This window comes from Charadrius vociferus, unplaced genomic scaffold (genome assembly GCF_000708025.1).
Source record: "Charadrius vociferus isolate BGI_N301 unplaced genomic scaffold, ASM70802v2 scaffold115, whole genome shotgun sequence".
NCBI lineage: Eukaryota > Metazoa > Chordata > Aves > Charadriiformes > Charadriidae > Charadrius > Charadrius vociferus.
In genome coordinates, this window is record NW_009648636.1 from 181,141 (window position 1) to 200,056 (window position 18,916).

Consider the following 18,916-nt stretch of genomic DNA (forward strand, 5'->3'; position numbering starts at 1 on the left):
ACCTTGAAGATCATCGAGTTCCAACCCCCCTGCCATGGGCTGGGATACCTCCCACCAGCCCAGGTTGCTCCAAGCCCTGTCCAACCTGGCCTTGAACACCTCCAGGGATGGGGCAACCTGGGGGAACCTCACCACCCTCAGAGTGAAAAAGTTCTTCCTAATATCTCATCTAAAACTCCCCTCTTCCAGTTTGAAGCCATTCCCCCTCATCCTATCGCTACATGCCCTTGCAAAAAGTCCCTCTCCAGCTTTCTTGTAGGTGCCCTTCAGATATTGGAAGGCTGCTATAAGGTCTCCCTGGCACCTTCTCTTCTCCAGGCTAAACAATCCCAACTTTTTCAGCCTGTCCTCATAGGAGAAGTGCTCCAGTCATGACCATGAGACCTGTAGGAGGTTATATTAGATCTCTGCATGACAGGGAGAGATGGCAGATTGTACTGAAATGCCAGCAAATAAATAAACACGAAAATGTAAATATCAAAAATGTTTTCCAGGCAGAGCATCCTATTAGCTAGAGTGGGAACTTTCAGTCAGACAACGTGCAGCTTCTCTGTAGCCCATTCAGCTGGGAAATGGTGGCCCATGGTGTTTGCAAAATTGATTGTTGCCTGCTGCTGGAAGCAATCATACCATTGGCATTTCCTTTCTGCTTGCGGTAAATGTCTTGTTATGAATACCCCATTGTCACATGCTGAATCCATGAGTTAGTTATTAAAAAGCTGGTACTAGGTGCAAGTTTGGTCATTTGCTGATGCTGATAACAGGAGGGGAATCTTCTCTTCTTCCCCTGTCAGTGCAATTTCTAGTATTAATAATTACTATTGTTACAGCTCAATGTCAGTACCACGACTCAAGAGCTCACCAGGCTAACAGCTAAAAGCTTTCCTACAGCGGTGAATCTGAATGTGCCTATTTTTATGTATTTGATACTTTCTGGTGAGTGTGCTGCCTGCTTCAGTTTTATTTTCCCTCCTGCCCCTCGTTCCTCAAACACTCATAATCCAAGCTGTCCAGTGACAACAAATGTAAGACATGCAAATTAACACCCAAGTCCAAAAAAATCTCCTGTACTATAACCCTAGAATTATGACTATTCTTGCTTGGATAAATTTCATTTAAAGGGTCCCTGCTGTCTAACACCTTCCCGAGACCTTGAGTTTATGTCATAGGTGACCTTTATAGTCTATCAGTAGAGCAACCCAAGCATGAAGACCATAGACTGACTAATCCACAATGCAGTGGAATTATCAGGATAGTGTTCATGGCTTTATTTAGACACTGAATGAAATTTCATGTTTTGGCCAGTACTCAGGAGCTATTACACTAGTATTATCTAAGGGATATGTATGGCAGTGCAAATATGAGAATTAAATATTTCTCCATACTGAAATACAACCAAGTTCCTAGCTGAACTCGGAAAACATTCCTCATCTTCTTAATAAGAATGTTATTGTTTGGTTGACATTTTCCTCAGCTGTTTCCAGTAAGGAAAAGTAGAAATGCCCCTAGAATCTGGGTGATGCCCTTCTACTGCAAATTGACTGACTGTGGCCAAGGCATGAATTTCCTAAAAACTTCTATTGGCCCCAATATTTTGGGAAGGGAGGGAGAAGAACAGGATGTCCTTGAAATGGTTGACAACTCACTCATTTGCCTCAACGTAACTGATGACACATGGAGATGAAATACAGCAATAAGTCCTTGTTAATTTATGATGGTAGTAAAATTAGAAGTAAACCAGCACTACTTGAACAAAGAATTTTTATAATTTCTCCATATTTCCAGACAGAATAGGAAAAGAAAGAAGTAGCAATGACTGACAGAAGAGGAAGGTTTATCTCCCCTGCTGGTAGGGGGTAAAACCAGGTGTGTAGTCATCAAGATTTCCTTTCCAGAGTTCCAGGTTCTTCTTCACTGGAAGAGGCTACTCCTTTCACCTCCTGAAGGTGTAGCAGAAATGGCCATAAAATTCAGTAATCGTATTTCCTCTTTTTCTAGATTGCATGCTTTCAGAGACTAGCTCTCCATCTCTATAAAGTTCATGCCAGGTGGTGGGTTTGCCTTGGCTAGCGGCTGGGTGTCCACCCAACCGCTCTCTCACTCACTGTCTGCAACAGAACAGGGGGAGAAAAGGAGATAAAAAAGCTTGTGGGTTGAGATAAAGACAGGGAGATCTCTTACCAAGTAACATCACTGGCAGAATAACCAGTTCAAGCTGATTTGAACTTAAGCCACACAGTGGCATATCACCACTGACATCTGTGGTCTGCCCAGACCTTCCTTTGCCTTGGGGAATGAACATTCTTATTAGTTTATCTTTATATCTCATCCTGATGAGGCGTCGATCCAGTCTATCTCTGAGTGACTGCAGTTTCCCACCATCGCTACCTGTCCTAGTTCTGCAGCTTCTCTGATCTCAGGCAACATTTCCTGGTGCCCAACACTGTCTCAATGCGGGGATTGGTAGTACAGGCCTACATTTATGTTTTTATTACTAGAGAATAGGGGGTTTTTTTCATACAAATGGCTTCTAAGTGCTTAGAAGTGTGTGGTGTCTTATCCTCTCTTTACCAGCCTTCAGGACTCCAGGCATAGAAGGTCATTGAGCAAATTGGTGTGCTGTTGCACACCAAGGGACACAGCCACCAAAACTGTTTAATAAGGCCCTCGGGTACCTGCTTGGAGTTTGGTAATGACACAATTCTCACAGGTCCACCTCCACCAGTGGAAAACTATCTTTTGCCTATGTTTAGTACCCTGTATGTTATAGGAGTATTTATATGTTAGGATGGGATGACTTTAGGGAGAAGGAAGATGCGGGAAACACAGAGGTCAGTTCAGAAAGCCTTGGAGGGGTTGCCTCATCGAATCTTTCTGTCTAAATGATAGACAGAAAATGGGACATTGAACCATCACAGTAAAATTTGCCTGTAACTTCTCAGGAGAAGAAAAATCGCTTGAAAACCTCCTGGAACAAATTTCTATGCGACAAGAAACTTAAACAAGAGCAAATATATGGCAATTACAAGCAGGAGGAAGAAGAGTGGAACAATGTCCTGACCTGTCGGATTAATAACTTGAAATAGATCTAGAGTGAATCATTTAAAATGTTTTCAGACAACAAATGCTGTGCAGTTCAGACTTGAAAGTTCATGTTGTATCAACATTTAGTAACTGGGTACAGTAGTAATAATTTTTTCTTCTCTGCTTATGTTCTTCGTATCAGCCATGGCATATTAAAGCCTATGTGTGCGGTTGTGTTTGTTTTTGTGTAAGGCAGAGAGAAATGCTCGGTAATCTGTTGAAAAATATACAGATAAATTTAAATACTACTGTGACATTTTAGTCATTTGGATCCTTCAAGGCAGCTTCATTTAATGTTGACTGCATCGTAGACATCTAGCATGGGGCAGGTATCTGTTCTCCAAGGACAGATGTACTATCTTCTATGGTATAAGTCATCTCACTGTAGTGTAATGATCTAAACAAGGTAAACCGAGTCACGGCTTTAAGGTGTTTATTCCTCTTCATTGATTATACGGGGAGCCAGAGCTGTTTTGCTCAAACTGTGATGCCTGTTTTGCAGGCCTCTGTCTAGTAGAACGTCAGGGATCACAGTTGATGAGATGGTTCACCCTCTCCACAGCTGTGCTAGCTCTGTAAGACTACCGAGCCTTTGGGAGAGGCAGAGAGGGAAAAGTGGGATAATTTCTAAGCTAGTGCTGTGATTTACAGACATATATTCCGAATTATGCATGAAGCAAACCTGTTTGATGGGAAAAGAAAAACAGTCTTTGGGAAATACCATAAAGTGGCAGAGAATAGAGCAGGACCTAGGGAAATTGCTCAGGTATTAGCAAAAGGCAACGGAGGCATATGTGACAAACAGACACTGCTTTTTTAGTAGTAATCTCCTGCTGGCTGATTTATAAACTCTTAGGCAGAAATGAGCAGCTGAAGAATTTCCTGGTGTGACTGTAAATGAAAATGACCATTCTTCTGCTGGTCACATTTTAACGTCCACGAGACAGTGAGCAACTTTAAAAATTACGTTGAGTGACAAAGAAGTAGAGAAACTGTGCAGAGTTTTGTAGCTTCTGCTATGTTAGAAAATACAATTTCTTCAGGAGAGCATGTTGTGTTAACAGCAGGCTAAGAGAGCACTCAACCTACTAAACAGCTGCTAGCTCAGTGGAGAGGAATACCAGTGGAGAACCTCCCAGACCTGCTTTCTGTACGTGCATCTCTAGTTTCAGAGTGGACAAGCTAACTGGAGAACCTTTTTGTTAATTTGTCAATGCAATTAGGAATAGAATATGGAACAGCTTATGGTTGAGCCATATATTGTAGACACGGTGCTTGAGCATGGCAAGTGTTCTCTTTCCATCACAGCACTTTAAACTCCCAGTAGGTAAAAGGACGGTGTTGCATTTTTCCAGCATTTGTGGATCTTGTCCTGTGAAAATGGGATGTGATTCCTCCCTGACAGAATGGGAGCATACGCTCTGTCACACCAACTACAATGCAGAAGAATAGTGGTCATTGTGAGTTCAGGGGTGAGGGTCAGCACGGAGGGACCGGAAACTTGAAAAGGAAGAGGGAAGGCAGGAGTAGAGAGCCAAACAGTCCTCTTTGCAAACACGGCTCACCATAATTTATGATGTGACACTGTGCTTTCTGTAGCAGGCAGAACAGCAGTAAATACATCCTGCTGTCATCACTCATGCACCTTGGAGCTGGAGCACATCCCCTTCTCGTCCCGGTCAGCCCATGACTTCACCCCCACACCTGTGCTATGGGAGTTTGAGCTGAAGTGATGGCACTGGGAAACTTCTCCCGGGTGACTGAATTCATCCTCCTGGGGCTTTCCAATACAAGGGAGCTGCAAGTCCTCTCCTTCACCACCTTCTTCCTGGCCTATGCCATGGTTCTGCTGGGGAACCTTCTTCTCATTGTGACAGTCAGGACTGACCCCAAGCTGTCCTCACCAATGTACTTTCTCCTCTGCAATTTGTCCTTCATAGATATCTGCTATACCTCTGTCATTTCTCCCAGGATGCTGGTGGACCTGCTCTCCCAGAGGAAGGCCATTGCGTTCGAAGACTGTATAGCCCAACTGTTTTTCCTGCACTTTGTTGGGGCATCAGAGATGTTCCTCCTGACTGTGATGGCTTATGACCGCTACACTGCCATCTGCAAGCCCCTGCACTACACAGCTATCATGAGCCGTCAGGTGTGCTGGGTCCTGGTGTCTTCCTGCTGGGCAGGGGGCTTCCTCCATTCCATTGTCCAGACATTGCTCACAATCCAGCTCCCCTTCTGTGGCCCTAACAAAATCGACAGCTACTTCTGTGATGTGCCTCCTGTCATTCGGCTTGCCTGCACAGACATCTATGTCACTGAGTGGCTCATGGCTTCCAACAGCGGCTTAATATCCCTGGTTTGCTTCCTGGTGCTGGTCGTATCTTACACGTTCATCCTGGTCACGATCAGGGTCCGCTTCACTGAGGGGCACTGGAAGGCGCTTTCTACCTGTGCTTCACACATGATGGTTGTCACCCTCTTCTTTGTACCCTGCATCTTCATCTACCTCCGGCCCTTTTCTACCTTCCCCTCTGACAAACACATCTGTGTGATCTACACTGTCTTGTCCCCCGTGATGAACCCCCTCATCTATACCCTGAGGAATAACGAGGTGAAGGTGTCCATGTGGAAACTGTGGAAGCGCTGCAGAGCCTTCTGAGACAAGCTGGGTTTGCAGCAAACCTGGAGTTGCTTTCCTACAGACTAATGGCAGATCGGGGCACGGGAACAGGGTTAGAATCCAACATGTGGGGCAATATCTGAAATCCAAAGGATGTTTAGTTCCAGCTAAGGAATGTAACCTAACCTCGGTTTCCTCAGAGCTGTAGATTTCATTGGTATTCTTACCTCTTGAGGGCTTTAGGTGCTCTTAGTCCACCTACGGATTTTTCACTGCTGCAGGACAGATGAGACATTTTTAAGATTTTTACTATTCACGTGGCTTTGCAATTATAATTGCGTTTTCTTATGATAATTAGAACACCTTTCTCTGCACCCTCAAAGAGAAGGCAGGAGGACCAAACTCCTGAGTACAGAGTGACAGCGGTACGTGGTGATCTTTGTGACACAGTGAGTGAAGTAGAAGTTTTGCATAGGTAGAGCTCAGATGTTTGGGATGAAATCTAAGGAAGAAGGAATTATGCTGCAGAATATAATAAAAACAATTTGAGCACTGGATCTGTGCAACTGGGAAATGTCAAGCAGCCTCTGAACATTGCTTGGAAAGCGTAAACCACCGTTACACAACAGAACTTGCACTAACATGGTTACTGTTTATTAAGAAACATGGAGAAATTTTTAAGGCATGCATAATGCTTTTCCCTGAACTACAAATCAGAAAGATCTGAACAAGTGTGGTCTTTGCCAGTGTCTTTTTTTCCCCTGTTATCTTGTCTTTGCTTTTCCATGTTTGTTTCCATGATGTTCTTCTGTTTCTCCTAAAAATGGATGGACTTTTCCCATCACCACAGCCATTTGTCTGCCATGGCAAGTGATTACAACCTCTTCAAAAACATTACAGAACCCTTCTTAAGCAATTACTTACTGTTACCACAAAAATCTGGTTAGAAAGGAGTTCTGGAGCCTAAGTGACTCCTCTTTCCATGTTGTTGGTGAAAGAATAATTTCCTCTACTTCAGCTCTAAAACAATTAAGTATGTGGAAAAACAGACTGTGCTGTCCACAGCGACTGACTGCTGCTTTTTGGACTGCTTCTTATAGGCATTATCTGAAATAAGAGAAACAAAGTCAGTTTATATTTGAAACTAGGCTTACGTTTAGCAAAGCATCACTTCGGTACAAAGTGGAACTAGAATATTACAGTCTAGGAATCCCAGAACAGCCTTATTCCAGTTTTGGTAACTCCCAGCACTGTAAAAATAAAAAGCAGCTCAAAAAAAGTTTGCACCAGGTTAACAATGGAACCTTTATGTGTATGTATAGACATCGGGAGGTCAAGGGTGTATAGGGAAATCTGGCAAGTAACCCAGTCCTTACCAGAGAGACTTACAAGCAGCTACACGGCAGCTTCTGCTTGGCTCGTACAAGAGCTGCCAAAACACACACCGAGGTGATTTCCCAATTCGTAAAGCAAGGAACTCTGCCTGTGTTGAAATCCACTGTTCTAGCAGAATTGAACAGCAGCTATGACGGAATGATTGGCCTTCTGTCACAAAGAAGAAACAGGAAATGGGAAACAGATCTTTCACCACTGATTACTAAGACCTGGGGAACACAAGTTTTGTACTAACCAGTGTAACTGCTGAATTGCCTCCCACAAGAAGCAAGAATTAATCTTTTTTTTTTTTTTTTCCTGACCTTAGTAGGCGTTATGTATCAAAGACCTTTCTCACCTTAGCCCCGCAGGGTAGCATGGCTGTACCTGACATGATATTTCAGGATACATGAGGGAGTAATGGGGTTATGTTCATATTCAGTCACTTGGATCTCCCAATTTGAAGGACATGGTTTTGAGTTTTTGCTTTCTACACTTTAGCTGTCTGTGATGTAAGATATGCGATGTCAGAAGTAATCAGCTTCACCTGTGTTGCTCATCTGATCTTCTTTTTAGTTAACGACGAAGGTCTGTGGATCCTAGGGCATGAACATGTCTATCCTAAGAGAAGATGACCAGTGCCCAAGAAGTGCTTTTTTTTGACCATGAAGGAAGCTTAGACTGATGAGGTCAGATGGACTCACTTCTGGTGCAGATTTGGGTGAGATAAATCAATGTGCTTATCCATATTTGGGATAACTTGGGACAGCCCATTGCTGAAGCTTATAGCTAGAATCAAACAGCTATTTGGACAGAGTATGTCTTATATCTTGCTGTCACCACATTAATATATAATGCAATGTTATAGTGTTCAATGCAAGACAACACGAGATAATACATTATAAACAACTAGCAGCAGTAAACAATAAATACCACAAAGTCAAGTATCTACAAAATTTGAGCCCTTCAAATTATGGATATATATAATGGTAACATTTTAAAAAAAATGTTAAAAAACGGAAACTTTCCAAACAGTTTCACTTGTGTGGGATCATAATTTTCAAAGAAAGAAATCCAGTACAAGAATTTTCTCCCTCTCTGGCATACCTGTGCTTTACCACCAGATGGCAGAGGCACATATACTAAGTGTGTCTAAACGCAGACACTCATAGGGATGTTTACAGATAACTTAAAGACAGCAGAGATTTTGTTTGTAGGATTTTCTCTAGACAGATAGGATGCAAATTTTTTTAACCTTAAAGAGAGCATAGTCATAATTCTCTCACACAAAAATCATCCAAGGGACAATACATAGAGGAAGAAGTGACACAATCCAGCATTCTATGTGGGGAGATAGCAACAGTCTTTGGGGAAGAAGACTAAAGAAAAGCCAATAGGATTTTATACTGCAATGTGTTTTTTATAACTAAAATATCAACCTTGCAGTAATTAAGTTTCTGTACTCCTTTATCCTTTATAAGGGTAGCAACTATATCACCAAATCCATCAGAAGTTCAGTGTCTGCCATCAGGAGAACACTGTAAGTTTCTTTGTGCTAGAATGACTTAGGAATGGATTCATCCCACCTAGATTAGGGCATCCCGCTGCAGCATCTCCTTCTGGAGCCTGGGTGGTTCAAGGTCCCTCAACAGAGAAAAAGATACCTTTAAAGGGAAAAAAACAGGGAGGGGTGAGTGTGAAGAAGGTGGTGCCATCTGCCAGTAAGCATGTCCAAGTGTTGTCTGGGTCTGGTCAGTCATCCAAGCTGCCTCCATACTCGGTGGAAAGAGGCAGTTCCTAGAAATTATTCATCCCATCCTCAGGCAGAATCACCCTTTGAAAATGCTTGTTTCTTTCTCTCTGATGAATATAGAGGAAGCCTGACTAAACAGGTCACTTACACGCAGCTGAAGTCCAGTGAGGAAATCTTCCTTTATGTTTACCCCAAGTATTGGACATGTCCATGTATTTGAAACAGTTCATCCTGGAGACTTACGTCACCTGTTGGTGTGGTGTGGAAAACGGCATTATGGCACAGTACAAAACTGTGGGATTGGAGCATAAGGCAGGTGGATTTCCAGGGCAGGCGTTTTTACATGTGTATTTGCCATTGTCCTTGTCCGTGAAGCGCAGTGCATCCCAAATACAGCCGGTTTACTGTGCTAACGAAGATTGTCAGAGCATCACGTGGTGCTCCCTGAGCTATTTTCCAGAGCTGCAGCGCATCTCCCAGGCACAGCTGGGCAGTGGAGACAGAAACATCAGGCTTATTGCCTGTATACAACATGGCTATACAAAAAGTAGGATTTGTCTCGCTGAAGCTGAGCTATTTAAATACTAGGTGACTTGATTTAATCTAGTTGTCTAGGCTCCCTTTATGATAGAGGAAAGAAACAGACCCCCTCAGAAGATAAATAATCATATCCCTCTTACAAACTTTTCTTAGGGGTCATAAATAGTCCTCTGGATCTGCTTGTGTACGTCTTTCACTACAGAGAGAGCTGATAGCCTAGTTACTGTCAGGTGAGATTTTTTTTTTTTTTGCATCCCACATCTCCTCCATCTTAGTTGCATTGAAACTCTCGGCTTGTGCTGCAGCGGTGATCTGAGATATTTTATCTGCCCAGGGCACAGGGAAAGCTCTGGGAAGGCTGTATGGAAAGAGCTGAGTGGCCACAGCACCAGCTCCATGTCTGTAGCCATCACGTATCTAATTCCATTTTAAGATTCAGACAATGACAACACAGAAGTCTGTAACAGTTTTCATCTGCAGATTTTAGTAATGGAGTTCGTGGTTCGGTGATTGTCCAGACTTTCCTCAGGAGCACACAGATACCGATCCACTTGTTACATCCCCAGGATAGATACGTGGGGGAAGCTAGATCGAGAATGAACATGTGCCTTGATCCCAACCTCGGTTTCTGAGCAGGTGAATTGCTGCAAGGAAGTGGGAGGCTTTCCACTTTCTCTCTCTCTCCTCTGGTAGAATACTGTCTTAAATCAGCCCTCACTCCCACACCAGTAGAAAGAGGAGGATCAGATGCATTGATGAGTCATTGATCCTCCTGGTCAAGACAGATTTCCAAATATCCCCCATCTTTGTGCAAATGATATTTCCTTTTACTGGTGAACTCCTACTTCTGTAATGTTCCTTTGTGTTAGAAAGAAATATTGAAATATTAAAACATCCTCTGGGTCAACTAGGGTAAATTTCAATTAAGAAAATAAAAATATATAATTCTGATAATATTGAATCATTTCAGTAAAGAAAAGTTTTTATTAGACATTTCAGAATGTATATTATAGAAATCATACACAATCATATAATATTTAATAGCACTCTTATTTTAAATTAGATAAAATGAGACAGGAAAATAGACATGAACCATGTTTTATCTTAACTGAGGCAAATGATTCAATGGTATAAGATAGCAGCTCCTCAGACTTCTTGATCTAAAATATAATAATGGATCAAAGTCAGTCTAAGCCAGCTGACTAGCCAGGCAGCTGGCTTAAAGTAAAAACAGTTTAAATTATTCATAGATCGGGATCGCTTTAGTCATTGGGAGAAACATCCCATCCGGTGCAAAATGCTGTATCTAATCCGAGGACAAACAACCAGATCTCCGGCTGATACGAGAGAGCGTAGCTCCTGCAAAGGGCACATAGCCAAAGTGTAGGTTAGAGGAAACCACCCCGTAGCACACAGAGACTGGTCACCCAGTGACCAGGTCAACATGCTGTGTCCCACTGACATTTCCCAGCTCTGATGAATCACCACCACCTCTAAAAAAAAATCCCTGGGCCAAATAGTACTCTACTACAGCAAATTTTCCAGAGCTTCTTGTGTTGTGGGGTATTAACACCTCCGCTGAAGATACTGGGTTGAAACATTGGTGGTAAAGATAACTTTTGCACCACTGAAGCCTGTAAACCAAACCCTCAAAACAGTGCAAGCACAGTTATGGGAAGCAGGTGGAAAAGTCTTCAGCTGTTGTAAATCAATGCAAGCCTAATCAGAGCCCGTTCTCTGGTCCAGTTACTCAGCTGATGGTAATTTGGTTTGCTTCAAAAATCAGCAGGTATAAATCAGGGGCATCAACAGCTCAGAGCTCATCTGAGCTGCTGGAGAGAGTTCATGTTGGAGGGATCCAAGAGCTGCCCCTGGAAAAAGGTCAGAGTTTCTGCCCATAGAGTGTTACAGTCAGCATGTAGGTGAGCAATATCACTAAATTGCTTCTCAGTGCTAGTATTGCTTTGTCCTGAATTTACTGCTGGATGCTACAGGTGATGTAGTAAATCCAGGAATGTGGTGGGTTTTTTTTTTAAAGGAGGAAGAATCATGGCAAATGCAAAAGGGCAAAAAGTGAACTTTAAGTGGTTGATCTATAAATAATTCTGCATTTATTTCTGTCATGCCAATCTTCAAGTGCGCAAGATTTATCAACTGAAAATAATTGGGAATGTAATTATCTCCCAGGAACAACTTATAGGAAAGATGTCCCCAAAGCTGCAGGGGGGTGAGGGCAGACTGAATTGGCAGAGGTGGCTGTGTTGTAAAATTAAAGTGTCTTAGCAGGACTCTAGAGAGAAGCCACAGAATTGCAATGGGGTGAGTCTAGGAACAGAACTGTTGCTCTGCAAACCAAGGGTGTGCAGATGAGTTTATCTTGGTAATATCTGATCACATTGCTCTCTGTTATTGCCTGGAATGAGGTATGCCCTAGTCCCAGGTTGGGGTAGTGCTTTTCTGCCATTGCCAGCACCTACAGTCTGTACTGCTGCCTGCAGAGACCAGTCCAGGCACTGGTCCAGTCCTCTGGCTGCTTGACCACGTCCTGTCCTCAATGGCTCTTCTTCCTCTTGCTTTGGGCACTTGCTGCAATTAGACTTCTGCCTTTTCCTCCCCCTGTGTAGTCATCCCTCCTTTTACTCCCCCTTTCCTTCCTCTGCCTGTCCTCCATCCCAAGCCAGGATCCTCCCACGCAGCCAAACCCCCAGCCCACCATGGTGGTTCACCTTCTTCCCCAAACAGCCCAGGCTCTTCCTCAACTGAGTCCCTTGCTCTGCCCATTTAAGCCCCATCTTGGCATGTACTCCACAGACTGCACCAGTGTTGGCTGCAGCTGATTCAGCCACCCAGATGTGTGGGCTCCTTCATCTCCAGGTTTTGGACCTGGCCTCGAAGGGACAGTCAGGTTATCCTTGGCCATGGGTTTTTTTTAGTTTGAAAGCCCTTGCAATATAACGAGGCCAGAGCTGATGCTCACTAGTGGGAGCAAACAGCATCTCTGCATGGTTTGTTGTTGTGTGAGTATATTCTGGGGTGCAAAAGGTCTTTTTGGAACGGGGGACTGAAAGCTGTGTTTCCAAGTATTAGCAGCTTTTGTTCAGGTCTGTGGGTTGGTACATACAGGGAGATAGGGTGGAGGTGCCCTGGGTTGTTGATCCTGTCTGAGCTCTGCACTCCCGGGGTGAGTGGAAGGCCTTCCTGGGGGGCTGAGGTTGGGAGAGACGGCCCCTGTGTGATGCTGGTACGGGGGGACAGCTGTATGAGAGTGGGTGTCACTGCAGGGGACAGCCGGTGGCGCCCTGGGAGAAGGTGTGTGCTCAGCCGGGGGTTCAAACTGGTACCAGCAGCTGATAACACCCTTATGCTCCCTGTAAACACATCATCCCTCCCCGGCACAGAGCGCGCCCTCAGACTGCTGCTGACACAGCTCTCCGAGCTCTGTGGGGAAACCTGGGATGTTCTGGTTTGAGTGACACGGGGTTAATTTCTCTTTCAATAATCTTACTTTTCAGCAAGGTCTCTTCTAAAGCTTGGGAAAACTGTGTCTGAATTGGTGAAAATATTTACTTTATAGCCAGCTATAGTATGTAAGTTTCAAGGTCTCAGTGTTTTTGAGCTCGCCAGGTGTGGGGATGAGGAGGAGGGAGACCTGGGCACTTGACCCAAGCTGGCCAGTAGGGTTATTTCATACCACGAATGGCACATTCAATATAAACTAGAAAGTTTGTTGAAGAGTTCTGTCTCTTCTGTGATGCCTGCCACCTTGAGAACTCCTCGCCCCGGTGCCGCAGCCCTGAGCCCTTCCCTTCCTACTGAAGCCGCAGCGCTGGCAGTGTCCCACACTGGCTATCCTGAATATAATCCTCGTATCTTTCATATTGGTATCAGGATCAGTATTGGTTCTTTAGTATTGTTAATGTTAATTATTTCATCTTATTCTATTAAATTTGTTTACATTTCAACCCTCACATTTCCTTGTTTTTTCCCCGATTCTCCTTGCTGGGTGGGGAGGGGTCATGGGGTGAGAGAATAATTGTCTGAAAGACAATAAATTGTTGAGGACTCCTCAAAGCATAACAGGGATGTACACTGTCACACTTCCACGTATACTCTAGGGGAAGCTGCTGCTATTGCCTTTGCTGCTCTACGAGGAAACACTATGCGGACCATAGCATGTGCTGATTTGAAATAATTGCTCTGATTTTGACAAGGAAGCCAAATGCAAATTCCATGTGGTTTTTGGGAGCCTGTGTCTCAAGACAAGCAATTTAATCTAATTGATTTGCCTCTCCAAGAAACAGCTTGGGATGATTTTAATAAGGCCTCAGTAGATGCTGTTAAAAGTTGGTGCCTGACAAATTGCAATGGTGCAACTTGGCAAGTGAGTTTATAAGTGTGTGTAAATTGGCTCCGCTGTGCATCATTAAAATCTGAAGTTCTTTCTCTCCTGGAAATTAGCAGCTCTCTGAGCTTACGCTTGGGTTTGATTATTGCCCTAATCTAGGGGACAGTAAGACTGTCTCAAGGGGAAAAAATTCATTTGAAAACCAGCAGGATCTCTACAATGCTTTTGTTTAAACCCCATGAAAACTGAAGAGATCCTGGTCTAATCAATTTTGTTTAAAGATTATGGGTCAAGCAGAGCTATCTGCATTGCTCTGTTGGGGCCAGAGCTTTAAAACTGCTTGGGTTGCACTTGGTATCAAATATCTCTTTTGTGGGGTGAAACACTGCAGACCGATGAATCTGGTCTTCACAGCAAAACCGAAACTCAGAGATGGTTCTTGGCAAAGATAAGGCTAATCCAGAGCTGTCCCAGGCTCTGCAGACCTCTTCTGGCTGCTGTTCTTTGCCAGAGCCTGACAAATAGGGCACAAAGTCTTGAATAAAATCCCAAATTTAATTTTAGAGAAGACATTGTCAGGGAATCTGACAGTGTGTACAGAGCTCGTCTGGAATGTGAGTTGAATTACCCTAAATGAGCTTATCTTTGTGTCTGAAACACACGTGGTCATTAGACAAAAAGGAGTATTTTCAGCAGCCAAGTCTGTAATCAGTCTGGGCTCATGAAGAGCGTTCTTAGCTGGAGAGCTCAAGACTTGAGAAAGCTTGGTAATCCCATGGTGGGGATCCAATCACTTGGGTTGTGTTATGCTGGGGATGGTCCTTGTGTAGTGAGAGAGGTGGACAACAAAGCCCCTCTCCAACCCAATAGCTGTCCTGGCGCTGTGTCTGAGTTCAGAGATGTGGCCAACACTTCTGGTTTAAACTGGCAGGGACTGGGTACCTCTGATCCAGCATAACATCAGCTGGTGTATGTCTGCCTTCTACAAATGGATTGCTGAGGGGTTTTTGTTGGTTTTTCAGGAAAATGACTGTTTTATTATAAAATACAATGCAGAACTGTAACTTTAAAGTGTGCATCCTCAGCTAGGGATTTCTTGGGAAGGCCACAGCAAAATGAGTATGTTGAGTTGTAGCAAATGACTTTGGATGACTGATCTATTTGGGTGAATTTTCAGTACATTACATATACTACTATATATAACAGCAGCTTAGGGGCATGGGATAGTGCCATCTGAGGGATTTACACTGTCCAAGTATCTCCAGACTGCTTTGAGGTATTATGAGATGAGGAATACTACCGGTAAAATTTTGATGTAGTCTTTTTTTTTTTTTACCTTGAGGCAAAATACTGTTTCTACAAGCAATGTGTCATGTCTGCAGACATTTGGGCTTAAGGGCTAATTTTTTTCCTGAGCAATATTTCGGAGCAGCTCCAATTACTGCATGTGGACTGAAATTTCACTATCTAGTGTATGCAGGGGCTAGTAAGGCTACTCTTATGAAGCATTTATTCATGTAAAAATTCACTATGCCTTGGCAAGCATATGGTAAATACAACTGATTTTATTTATGAAATAACAGCATGACAGGCACAGTTGAGGAAGCTTTTGCTAACTGTTGATTTTCATGAGAGCTTAAAGACTGTGTTTGCATGTGCCACATACCAGTGGTGCACTTTAAACACTAATGGCATGTACAGTTCATAGCATTGTAATCCTGGGGGTTAGGCCTTTGTAGTGTTGGGCTAATGACGTCACAGATAACCTCATTAAATGGAAAGCCTGATTAGATTAGACTGAAAGCCTATCTTGAATACTGACCTATGTTTCTTCTTCTAATAACCCTACTAACAATATTCCTGTAAATATACAACTGAGCACTAGAGGTAGAGTTGAGAGCCATAGCCCAGGGTGGCTGTCACCTTGATGTGGCCAATGCATCCCACTCCAAAAGAAGCATTTAAGATTTATGATGTGAACCTCTGCCTGAAGGTGTTTATACTTGCACATGTTACCATGCCACCGCTTTTTAGAAGTTTGCATTTTGGTGAGATGCTACCACACTTACATCACACTGGCAGCTAGCAATGAGTAGTTTAGCACAAGGTCGGGGATCTCATAGTCGTAGGGGTTGGAAGGGACCTCTGGAGATCTAGTCCAACCCCTCTGCTAAAGCAGGTTGCACAGGATTGTGTCCTTATGTTGCACTAAGGTTGGATAATCAGCACTGGGCTTGAGACATAAAGTCTCAGATTAAAAAATGCTGAAAGCAAATAGGAGGCAAATATTGGCACATCATCTCTTGACAATAGTTTGACAGGGTTTTGAGTATCTGCAGAGAAGGCGACACCACAACCTCCCTGTGCAGCCTGTTCCAGTGCTCCGTCACCCTCAAAGTAAAGGAGGTTTTCCCTCACGTTGAGATGGAATTTTCCATGTTCCAGTTTGTGCCCATTGCCCCTTGTCCTTTTGCTGGGCACCACTGGAAAGAGTCTGGCCTCTTGACACCTGCCCTTCAGATACTGATGAGCATTGGTGAGACCCCCTCTCAGCCTTCTCTTCTGCAGGCTGAACAGACCCAGGGCTCACAGTCTTTCCTTGTCAGAGATCACCTTTGTAGCAATGGGCAGCGATGTACTTTGAAGCCTTGTACCATGGAGAGATTTTATGTGAGGTATTGCCCTCTTGTGGCTGTTCAACGAAAAGATGGGTAACTGTCAGCCAGTCAGTGTAAGTGGCATCTTTAGGAAGATGGAAGGCACAGCCCTAGTTCTTCTCACAGCTATGGGTGAGGTTGTTCTCTTTATTGTATCTCTTTCTGGCATTTGGGTTTATTACAAAATGATTAGTTCTGTTCTTTGTTGCAAAACTTCATGCGAAGTATGATGTTTGCTGGTCCTGGGGCTAATGGCAGTACGCAGGAAGATCTGGACCACATGAATTTATTCTGGTCGCAGGTCTACACAACCATGGCAGGATAGGCCTGTGCTCTGTAACCCTTGGAGAACTCTAATTTCTCTTCTGCGTCTTTATATGCAGAAGTCTTTATTTTAAGAATTACACACTGCAAATGTAGCAAAGAGGCTTTAAGAATGATTGACAAACAGTATCATTGCAGAAGTTCTAGACAGGTAGTACGTCAGATGGGAAGTGGTGCTCCCATGAATGAATGCATAATGTGTGGATCCTTTCTGGAACCAGAGGGGAATTTTTGTTAGCTCTTTGAAGTAGTGCTGGTAATCTATGTTCCTTCTTATGCCAGGGTACGCTTCTGCTTCAAGTAGTGCCTGGATTTCACAAGTGGTTTCTTTTCTGCCATTTCTGTAGGGGCTATACAAAATTAAAAGGTTGCTCCTGTACAAGAATTGGAGATTATACACAAAATCAACATGGAAGGCATTTCCACTGGCACACAATGCTGTGCTAGCTGTTACCACTGCCCTCATCTAAGGTATGCTCTTCTGCAGAGTAGCTGTTGCCAAATTTATTTTGACCCCATATGCGTAAGGGATAGACTTCAGGCTCCAGAGTAAGATAAATTGGTTTTGAAAACAATTCGTGATTGAGTAATTTTAAGGCTGAGTTTGACCTAAAGAAATCAGAAGACTGGACTCCTGTGAGATGTAAAACTTCAGTAACCTGGAATGGCACCTGAGATGGGCTGGCAAGACCTAGGGAGAATGACGCCATCTATTTCTTTTCCCTGGGAGTGGACTCAAGTATCAAGCCAGAGCCCTTTAAAAAAGGTCCTACAACATGAAAGTTGTAGGGATCAAAAAATTAAGGGTGAAGAAATAGTTTATCACATTTCTAGCTCCTTTTGATAATATTCTGAAAAAAAAACCCCTCATATATGCAATAAAGGTAACATCCAGGAAAGCTTCAGAGACACTCCTCCCCAGATACATCCTCACATGTATATAAATCCTCATTAAAGAAAAGAGGCGCTTACCCCTGCAGTCAAGCTAGCATTTTTGCCAGTGCTTGAAGATATCTGTATGAATATTCCTATGCTGCTAAATCTGGTTCTGTCACTGCCTTAATAGACTGATGTCCCTGAGTCTACAGAGAAATATTTTTGTCACGTAGATATTCTAATCGGATGTAGCAAGAAGAAAAAGGATAGTCACATTTCCTGGAGATAGACTACTATATACCAGTAGTTAATTCTTTGTACCAGTGAGTATTTCCGTGTCAAGTGTCTATTGTATTTAACCTAAATAAGTTCCTCATTTTAAGAACCAGTGATGTTGTGATTTAAAGCACCATGTGCCTTTTTCTGCTAACTAAAATATTTTCTTATGGTAGTTTAAGCTCTGGCTTTGGTCCCTTTCAAGCTGGAAGTAAGGTTCTGTGAGAGCATGAGACCATAGATGAGCCTGTCTCAGATGGGATATCATAGTCACCTATTTAATTTGTGCTCTATCTCTTACAAATGAGAATGCGTTACAATATTCATATCATGCTCTAATCTGCAAACAAAGAGGTGCTTGTGCTGAACTTTGCTTTATCTCTCTACAGGACCACTATGTAAATCATCACCGCAAGTAGTGGGTTGCATTTGGTGAAGCAATGCAGGGCAGAGGGAAAGATCCTTCAATGCCAAGACTTCTAGACTTTGAATTGGGAAGAGGATGGTGGGGAGTGGGGCACAACTCGGCTAGATCCTAAAGTACAAATACTGTTATGGAAGCCTATAGGGTAAAATTTATAGGAAGGGAGATCTTTTAATTGGATACTAGATTATATTTCATCTTATATCCCACTGGATAAAGCTGAAAAACAAAATGCATCTGGAGTATACTACCTGCTAGTTGATGACCAGGGATTTAATTCTTCTGTGACAGCATTAAAGACCTATTTTTTTTTCAAGGGAGTAGCTTCAGCTAGTAATCTAGACCCCTTTGGTGATATTAGTACCACTAAAATTATGCTGAAAGGATTTCTAGAGATCTGTACTTCACCCTTTCTGGCTCAGAGTGCAGGTACCTTCAAAGCTCAGTCAGTTTGTGCAGGGCTGTGTCCAACCAAGCGAGCCAACACCGAGGAGAAGCTATCTTCAACTTGCAAGCTGTCTTCTCAGACTGAAATGCTGAACAAACTGAACTTTTTTGATTAATCACTGTTAAGTTTAATACTTATATTCTACTTTTTACATCATATATATGAGAGTAAAATCTAGATTTTGAGTGTGGCAAT

The 18,916-nt window shown here is 43.1% G+C and overlaps 1 protein-coding gene across 1 annotated transcript; it reads left to right on the forward strand.

Annotated features, from left to right (window-relative positions):
* Positions 1 to 4,816: 4,816 nt before the first annotated feature.
* On the forward strand, positions 4,817 to 5,743 carry LOC104287517 (olfactory receptor 4D5-like). Its single transcript, XM_009886234.1, has one exon. It carries the CDS (start codon positions 4,817 to 4,819, stop codon positions 5,741 to 5,743), a length of 927 nt encoding a protein of 308 aa, XP_009884536.1.
* The last annotated feature ends 13,173 nt before the right edge of the window (positions 5,744 to 18,916 follow it).

Excerpts from the sequence above, each read along its gene's own strand:
- LOC104287517 (XM_009886234.1), top strand. The coding sequence starts at position 4,817 with ATGGCACTGGGAAACTTCTCCCGGGTGACTGAATTCATCCTCCTGGGG.